This window comes from Cucurbita moschata, unplaced genomic scaffold, assembly GCF_002738365.1.
Source record: "Cucurbita moschata cultivar Rifu unplaced genomic scaffold, Cmos_1.0 Cmo_Scf00067, whole genome shotgun sequence".
In the NCBI taxonomy this organism is placed as follows: domain Eukaryota; kingdom Viridiplantae; phylum Streptophyta; class Magnoliopsida; order Cucurbitales; family Cucurbitaceae; genus Cucurbita; species Cucurbita moschata.
The window spans coordinates 468131-477601 of NW_019268583.1; the positions used below are offsets into that span (position 1 = coordinate 468131).

Below are 9471 nucleotides of genomic sequence, written 5' to 3' on the forward strand. Positions count from 1 at the left end.
TGAGTAGTCTCGTAGCCATCTTCTTCTCTCCCATCATTTTGAGCGTCTGAAAGTTCGTCAATAGAGAGATGGGCTGGTTGGTCTCCAATAGTATCTTATATAGCCAGTTATGCAATCATTTACCTTCATCAACAAGGTTCCATTTTTGTCGAACATCTTAAGGAACAAGCCAGCTAACTCCACTCTGCTTCCTTCTTCCGTCATCTGACCAAGACTAATAATATTACTCTTCAAGTTTGGGATATAGTATACCTTAGTCAATAAATGCTAGTCACCATTCTTGCACTAGAACAAGATGGATCCTTTGCCTTGGATTGATACAATTAATCCATCGCCAAACTTCATGTTTCCAATGAGCTTCTCCTCAAGCTCCTTGAACTTTGTTCGATCTCCGGTCATGTGGTTGCTTACTCCATTGTCAAGGTACCACATGTTGATCTCCACTCGGTCTTCTCCTTTTGTGAGAAGGTTCACCATAACCTTCTCTTCGTTGAGCATCAACAAGTTGGACATCTTCTCGACCAACATCAGTGCAGGCTCTTGATCTTGCGTGAATGTGAGGTTTGCCTCCTCATTGCACTTCTTTTTGCAGCACTTTACTACATAGTGCCCATATTTTTCACAAAGTAACACTTGATCATACTCTTGTCTTCCAAGGGTTGGAATTTTCATGGGATTGTGAGGTATTGTCACGTCCTCCTCTGCCACTACATTCGAGGCCATGTCCACGACCACGTTCAAGACCTCTATTTTCCTTGTTATGGCTGCCACGTCCCCTCGTACTTGAAAAAGAAAAGTTAGTCGCATCATTCTTTTTCGTTCATGCGAGTCACTCCTCATGTGTGAGTCAGAGGTGTTTCTCCTTCTCTTTGTCTTCATAACCACGAAGTCTCTCCTCATGGACCTTAAGATAACCAACAACCTCCTCAACTGACATGTTCTTGAGGTCGTCAAACTGCTCGATGAAGGTACCAATTTGCATGAATCTGGGGGGAACAGCTCGAAAGAACTTCTTGATGACGAAGATCTCCTCCACCATGTCGCCTAATGAATGGATGTCGCTAACAATCGTCGTTAACTTTATGACAAATTGACTCACCGCCCTTCATGCGGATAGCCTCGAACTCACTCTTCAAAGACTGCATTTTTGCTTCCTTGACATGTTCCACACCCACATGCATTGTTTGCAACGTCTCCCATGCTGCCTTTGTCGAGTCCTTCTCTACAAACATGAGAAGAATGTCCTTCCGGACTACTTGGTAGATGGCGGCAAGAGCCATCCTGTCCTTACACTCCTCAATGTCACATTGCTCAATGGCATCCCACACGACTTGTGCTTGTAAGTTGACATGCATTTTTATCGATCATGTTGCGTAGTTACTCTTCGTGAGTAACGGGTACTGGAATGTTACACTTCCCCTCCTTTCCTCTCTTTAGCATTGTCACTTCTCCTTCGGTGACTTTGTATGGTGACGACATTTGTTTCGACATCCTCAAAGCCGTAATACAAAATGTTGGATGTGACCCTCGATCAAAATTATGTCGAAACAAGTAAAAGAGGCAAAGGAACACCTTGAGGGGCTCTATCTTTTGAAGCGAAGAAAGCTTAAGCACTTAGCTTTAAAATTCTATTTATTAGGGTGAAAAATCGTACATCTTAAGGAGTATTTACCGTAGAGGAAACACTAACTATGTTCTTAAACTTTTTCCTCACACTAAGAACTAGTAACGATCTTCCTAACTAAAGCATAAAACTTGGTCACCAACCACAAAATTTATTGGAAAGATGGTTGAAAACTATTACACTTTGTTGAATCAAATTAAGTAGAAAATGATATTAAAATCTAAAAAAATAGAAAAATCACAAAAAAAAAAAAAACAAAACAAAACAAAAAACAAAATTGAATCTTGAAAAAGAAAATGTAAAAAGGGTTGAATATATAAATATACCCCGTAAGTAATCTACTTGTAGACTCTCATCACATCCATGACTTAGCAAGTGACCACGGGGTTTACTCTAGGCTCTAGGTGGAGGGTCTTGTGGTTCACAGACTAAGGTAGGTAGCTTAGCCTATGCAACGATAACTGGTATCCGATGTTGAGGTGCTACCCAAAAACTCTCTCTATTAGGTGGGGACAACATGGTGAGTGCTAGCCTGCTTGTTATTCATGTGAGGTTAACATCTCCAGGTTTGATAGCCTTGACATAGATTCACGTATCCAGGTTTCTAGGTTCCAACTCCTCGAGTCTGGTTCAGACAGGAACGCTAGGGCTACATCCTCTGATCATCTCTCACGATTCAAATGCTTTGAGACTACCAGAGGTGTTCCATCCTAGATCATTATCTAGCCAAATTGATGTCACACGCTAGTCTTATTCTATTTCTACTTCTTACACTCTATAGGGAGAATCACACATTCAATCACTTGGAGTTATTGTACAGCAAATCATGCATACAATCACACATGCTCTACAGGGTGATAACATCCATCAAGTATCCAGAGCAAAGGTACACAAATTCTCATCCTCCATTTCAACATGACTATGTTCAAGCAGTAGAAAAACAATCTCTTATACATTATGCAAGGAGTACTTCAGTTATGCCAATAAGAAGAGTGACTATTCTCATGCTTATCCAATCGTTCTAAGCTTAGGTCATATCAAATCTATCTACCTAGGATTTGGTTTAAATAACATTCATGTGTTACTGAGATATCTTACAAGTACTACTTCCTAGAATTCATGTGGTTACTTACTTGATAGTTACGTGTTTTCCTGAGTTTAATTGCTCACAAGAAAGTCATAAAAAATTCTAAAAAATCTCAAGAGGGTTCTAATTCAAGCACAGATAGGATTAACATTGAAATCAAGAAAGAAAACGGGCAAACGGAGGTCAAAATAAGAAAAAATCTAGCTCCATGCGTTGTTGGGCGGCTTGCTACGTGTCACCATTACACTCTTGCGGCAGCGGGACAGCGAGTGTGTGACACTTGTTCTAACCCAGTGAACAAGTTAGCCATGAGAAATTCAGATTTCACAGAAAACATCGGCGTATACTCGAGCCTTGAGGCACGTTTGAGAGAAATATTTTAGAAAACATGATCAAGGATATACGTTGAAAACAATTTGAAAAAAAAAAAAGAAATGTTATAAGCTAAAAGCGAGTAGGCAACAACGAATTTTGATAGCATATAACCTAGGTAGGAAAAAGTGACAACTAGTCATATCCCTCTATAGTACACTTTGGAACATTTTAGCCCTGGCGAGTGTATTCATGATTTTTGTGAACGGTCATACACCCCCATATTGACATAGCATGAAATAGTAAAAGTCTATCTAAGATGAAAACATGTAAACGAGGTTTGTAACAGACATGCGGCCATGGATAACATGTCCTAGATAAAGCATAACCGGGACATCCAACATGCGACGATAGACTCACAAACTTTGATATGGCTCTCTTCATTCACAGGCACCAGTAGCTACTCTTTAAGTCTTGATATATTTTCGTACTTCTAGAGTGGAAAGTATACGATGTATCATGGACTTCATACAAGATTGTCTTGAGGATAGCCCTTGGTTTTCAAACAACCAGGAGGATTCTCTACTCATGATGAGTTTTTAGGTTAGCACTTGATTTTTCAAATAAGTAGGATTCTACCTTGAGATAAGCCTTAAGAAAATCCCGGATGGACACTACCCCAGTATTAGGTAGTCTTTGATTTTTTAAGTAATCAATGGGTTACCCTAAGGCCAAGGATCGAGAAGTGAGTTTAGGCCGCATTTGATTTTCCAGCAATCATTATGCTACCTCAAGGACATGAAATAAGATAAGTACGGTTACCATGCTTTTATGCCCATAGCGCTACATAAGCCAAGGTCATTAACGCTTAAAGGTTGCAAGGTACCATGTAAGAAACAAGAACCAAGGATAAGGACAAAGGACAATGACAAGGTCAGGATGAAAAAAATGTGGTACCCTAGCACACCCAAAGGACATGATTAAGAGCCTACAAGTAGGTTATTTACTAAGTCTTTATACTCACACCAAGATTTCCATGTTTTTAGGTACAAGGAATTGGTCGAGGACGGGAGCAGACTCTGGAGAAGATGCCATAAACAAACCTTACCCTAGTCTTTAACCTCCTTTTCTTTTTAAGGTCTTTATGTATATTATGTTTCAAACTTCCTTGGTTGTATTTTGCAAAAAACAATTACTAAATTTTTTTATACTTCGAGTCAACCTCAGTCGCAATTTACGTTTTAGATAAGTTCAGAAATTGAGTCGTGACAGTAGGAATCTATATGGTGATATCAATTACGGGTGTCACTCTCCACAAGTTTTATGATGATGTGGAGATTAGTAATTGAGACATAGCCCTTGTTAGTTAACCTATCACAAGGCTAGTGGTCCACACTCATTTGTAGCCTTTCAAGAGTTTGAGTACATAGGATCGTGTGATATGCCTCATGTAGTATGATTAAGAGATCTCCAACTATTCATTGATTGAGAACTTGCCTACAAGAGGTGAGAGACAACATATGGGTAATAGCTTGACAGGCATGAGGGTCGCACCCCTTTTAGGTATGTTGACATTATGTGCTCATCCATCTTAATTGATCAGTATCGAGCGACATTTTTCCTGATGTCTTAGCAAGTCAGTAGTTGGAAACATGAGAGGTCGCACCTCACCAATACCTTATACTTAGGTGAGTGACACGAGCAAAGATAAACAAGCAAGGGTAACTGAATGGGTGTAGCCATACACCAAGGGAGTCAAGTACTAGACCTCGAGAGTCAAAGAGGGCACAAATAGCAGTACCACATAGAGCTATGGGATGAGTGTCATCATCCCGCTCATTATTGAGAAGGTGTAGTGTCATGTAGAAGCTCACTTAGAGCCATAAAATCAAATTAGAAGCCCTAGGAAGCTGGTAATTTTGACACATGGTATATAGTTTACAGGAATTAACGAAAGTCTACCGGTAGACTGCTTACTAAGTATTTTATACTCACTCACGCTACGATTTAGTTTCAAATTGTAACGTGAGATAACAGTCGTTGGCAGAAGCTCGAGAGTCGTGCAAATACAAGTGTGTTTTTCAATTTCTCATGTCTATTTTCGAGAGTAGTGTACATATAAATATTTTCGAGAGTCGTGTACATATAAATAAGATTGCCTAAGTTTGCTAATCTGTGAACTTGATTACAAGTTTGGAGTTAGTGGTGAAAAGGCAGCCAAACAATTCCAATTGCTTTGCAAATTCAATTCGTATTCTGATAGAATTCTTAAAAGCGCCAAGAAGATGTAATCACAATAATACCAAAAATAGAATATCTTTCATAAAAAATGAGACCCACCAGGTTCTGCCATAAAGTTTTAATCCAAGGTCTTCAATACCGGTGCCTGCTCCGGTGCTCCTTCTCCCTTCCATGTTCTTTATCTCGCTCGAAATCATAGTCTCGATCTCGATCTCGATCACGATCACGATCTCGACCCCTGTCCCGCTCTCTGCTTCGACTCCGATGTCTTTCCCTAGGTTCTCTTTCTTTATTTCTGCTACCATCTCGGTCTCGGTCTCTGTCTCTGTCATTCCATTCCCTTCCTTGGTCTCTACTTCTCTCCCTTCTATCCTTCTCAACTACACCTGAAAATGTAAGTTTGCCAAAGATGTAAATACGTAATCAATAGCACAAAGAATTATCAACGATTTTCCGAGGACAATAGCACGGTGTTAGTCAACCGACACGTACCTAGTTCTTCGAATTCCCATCCAGCCCGCCCAGCACCTGGTATTATCTGACCGGCTTCCATTTGCTGGGATTTGGCTCGAAACTTCTTCTTAAGGTTTCCAAACTCGTCATACATCTCACCATCATCCTGATATTGTAATGAAACGATCATATCACAATCCAAAAACTGTTTTCGTTTTCTCAAAATCATGGTTTCAGCATCTTACTTCTTCAGCTTCACGCCGACGTCGTTTAGTCTCCTCCAACTCTTCTTCATCAAGTTCTTTGTAACCTCCACCCCGCCCACCTCTGTTCAATTATAATTCAAAATAAGAGAAATTTTGTTGTAGGCTGTAAGTATTCATTTCAGGGTAGTAACAACAAGTATAGATTTCCAGTTTCTAAGCTATTCCAAGATATACCAAAATTAAAGTTCAGGATACTGCAGATGAACCATAAATTTGCTTCAAATTTAATTGATTAAGCTCAGAACTCAGTCTCAAAAGTCAAATTCACATCAATTTATTAGAAAAGCCTAGAGCATATTTTGATCAAATAAAAAGTGGCATTATTTCTCTTGGGAAATACACAAAAGAGTTCATGTTATACCTCACGCCACCCTCATTGTGACCCGGTTTGTTCGTGTTACAAATATTGCATTTCGAGCGCTTTGCCCAATTGATGTTACCACACCTGGAACATAAAGCAGAAGGAACCACCAATATCAACCAGTTACACAAGCAAGCAGTGTTATCCAAGCAGAGAACAAGATTAAAGAAACAAATAACCGTACGATAGAACACTTCTCCCGAAACTTCAAATTAACATTAACATTAGAGATGCCTCCTTTCCCTGTAACGACCCAGATTCACCGCTAGCAAATATTGTCCTCTTTGGGCTTTCCCTTTCGGGCTTCTCCTCAAAGCTGTCTGCTAGGGGAAGGTTTCCACACCCTTATAAAGGGTGATTTGTTCTCCTCCCCAACCAATGTGGGACATCACAATCCACCCCCCTTCGGGGCCCAGCGTTCTCGTTGGCGCTCGTTCCTTTATCCAATCGATGTGGGACTGCCCCCAAATCCACTCCCTTTGGAGCCCAACGTCCTTACTGGCACACCGCCTCGTGTCTACCCCCTTCAGGGAACAGCGAGAAGGCCGGCACATCGTCCGGTGACTGGCTCTGATACCATTTGTAACGACCTAGATCCACCGCCAGCAGATATTGTCCTCTTTGGGCTTTCCCTTTCGGGCTTCCCCTCAAGGCTTTAAAACGCATCTGCTAGGGAAAGGTTTCCACACCCTTATAAAGGGTGATTTGTTATCCTCCCCAACCAACGTGGGACATCACATTCCCCATCCCATGATATTCAAAATATTTAATTAAAAGAACACATTCTGAAAGAAACAAGAAAGTAACCATGTAAAGCAAGATAACTTCATAAATTCAGATGTGTCACTGTCTTTAATGCTTATTCTATTCCATAAGATTAAACCAAAAGTAAAGGGTGGATAAAAAGATGTGTGAAATCCAATATTGAAATGAACTTCCTGTCGTTTGATTCTACACCGAATCATCTTCTTCGCCTTTTTTCTTTTCCTTTGGATGTGTGATTATATCTTCTAACTATATATAATCCATCTTTTTATTCTTTTTAAAACGTCAATATAATCTACTTTGATCCGTATAGTTGCATTGAAAAAATAAACCAAGTAATTTGGTAGGTTTTACAAAATTAGACTCGAAGCTAAAACTAATGGACGCATAATATGGCGATGGCATATAAGTAAAGGAAGATTATATTTACATTGGACACGGCCAGTCATTTGGACCAAAGAGACCAGTAGGGCCACCAACTGGACGACTATTGCTTCCTGATTCCTGGTTGCCAGTGCCACGGCCCCTGCCACGACCTATAGAGCCTGCACCACTGCCAGCAGCACCAGAAGGTCGGGCACTTCCACACCGGTTACACACACCACGAAATGCAAAATTAACATTGGTACAACTGCCAGTAGGATAGAGCATGAGAAACCATTTCAACAACACTAAATAGAACATAGAATCCAGCCAAGATTGAAAGAAGCAAGAAGAAGCTGCTCACCAATATCACATCACAGACCTTGTATTTGGACACAGCCAATCTCCCTCTTGTTGCCATGCTTTTCCTGGAGGAGCATCACCGCGACCTCTCCCCCTTCCACCGCCCCCGTTCATACCACCCCCAACATTTTCCTCAAAATCAAGAGTATCAGCAACAACAATCGGATCGACCCCCACATTAAACGAGACATCATCTTTACTTTTGGACTCTGCTATATGAACTTCAATGATGTTACCATGAAAATCCTTATTGTCAAACCATTCAACAGCTGCTAAAGCTGCATGTGGATCCTCATATGTCACAGTAGCATCTCCTTTAGGCTCATTCGTCGATTTATCGCGATACAACCAGATTTTCGGTCTACCTGTTCGCTTGTCTTTCTTTGAAGATTAAGCAAAAAATGTCCAACAGTTATTATAAGAACAATAAAAGCAAAATCCAATGTGTATAGAAAGTGAAAAAGGGCCAACAAAATTGTGGTTAAACTCCCAACCTTCAATAACCCAATTGTACCAAAATATTCCGCAAGCATATTCTCATCAGTCCCAAAGGGCAGGTTGCAGATGTAAACAGATCCATTGGAGAGGGCTCCTTTACCCGCATAGCTTGCCATTATTCACCAATTTTCATGAAATCAATATTAAGATCTACACAAAAGATGGGCCAGTTTAGATCAAGCGAACTATATAGTCAATTAAAATCTCTAGAAAACCCCATGAGAAACGTATAAGTCATCGTGCAGGAGGCGACATGGGTTACAAAAATATAGATCTCAAGTGGAAAAGCAGAGAGGAAAACAAAGAAAACAGTGGGCAGGCGAGCAAAGCGAAAGATTAGGGTAAGAAAGTAAAGGAAGAAAGGGAAATTGTAGCCAAATTGCAGAAATGTTGGAAGGATGAATGGTGATTGAATCATGGGTAGTGGAGAGAGCGGATGAGAAGTCGGGGAATAGACGTAGGAATGGAGAAGAAGAGGAGCGATAGGGTTACCTGAGTTCCGTGCTGAGGCTTCGACAATCTCAGATTTTGATTTCTGCACTCTGTTATTTTTTTTTTTATTTTTTTTTTTTTTTTTTCGGTCCCGTGTTTGATGGGAGTGAACCGGGTCCATGAAATCATAAACTCCTTCTCATAACATATAAATGTCACGAAGCATTCGGAACCGTTTTGATTTTATTAATAATTAAAACAAAAACAATAAATACGAGAATAAAAATTCTACCTTTTGTAAAAACCATTCCAATCATGCAAAAGCTTTATAAGCTTCTGACTCAAACACAAGATCAAGGCTTGTGAAAGCCTCTCCAAAGAAAATGGATTGGAGAAGAATAATATCGAGAATTCTCTACACATGTAATTTTATTATCCTAAGTGGGAGAGATTCATATGTCTTTACCTCAAGGATTCTATTTATAGGAACGTATGGAAAATCTTTTTTAAATAATATATTTGCAAATTTAATATATTAGATATAATAGTTTATACCACTCATACAAGATATCTTAATATATATTTAATTAATTTAGTTCTCATTCAAATTTCAAATATATTTTTATTTAAGGTATTAAATTAATATTTAATTATATTAAATATTAATTTGAACTCTTGAAATTAATATATTTTTCTCTATTTATAT

The 9471-nt window shown here is 39.5% G+C and overlaps 1 protein-coding gene across 1 annotated transcript; it reads right to left on the bottom strand.

Annotated features, from left to right (window-relative positions):
• Nucleotides 1-5148: 5148 nt before the first annotated feature.
• LOC111437859 (transcription initiation factor TFIID subunit 15-like) lies at nucleotides 5149-8930 on the bottom strand. Its single transcript, XM_023075938.1, has 8 exons — nucleotides 8826-8930; nucleotides 8330-8483; nucleotides 7855-8216; nucleotides 7540-7740; nucleotides 6345-6428; nucleotides 5963-6044; nucleotides 5757-5883; nucleotides 5149-5650 (listed from the first exon to the last, which is right to left on the bottom strand). Exons 2-8 carry the CDS (start codon nucleotides 8447-8449, stop codon nucleotides 5397-5399), a joined length of 1230 nt encoding a protein of 409 aa, XP_022931706.1. The 5' UTR covers nucleotides 8450-8483; nucleotides 8826-8930; the 3' UTR covers nucleotides 5149-5396.
• Between the last annotated feature and the right edge of the window lie 541 nt (nucleotides 8931-9471).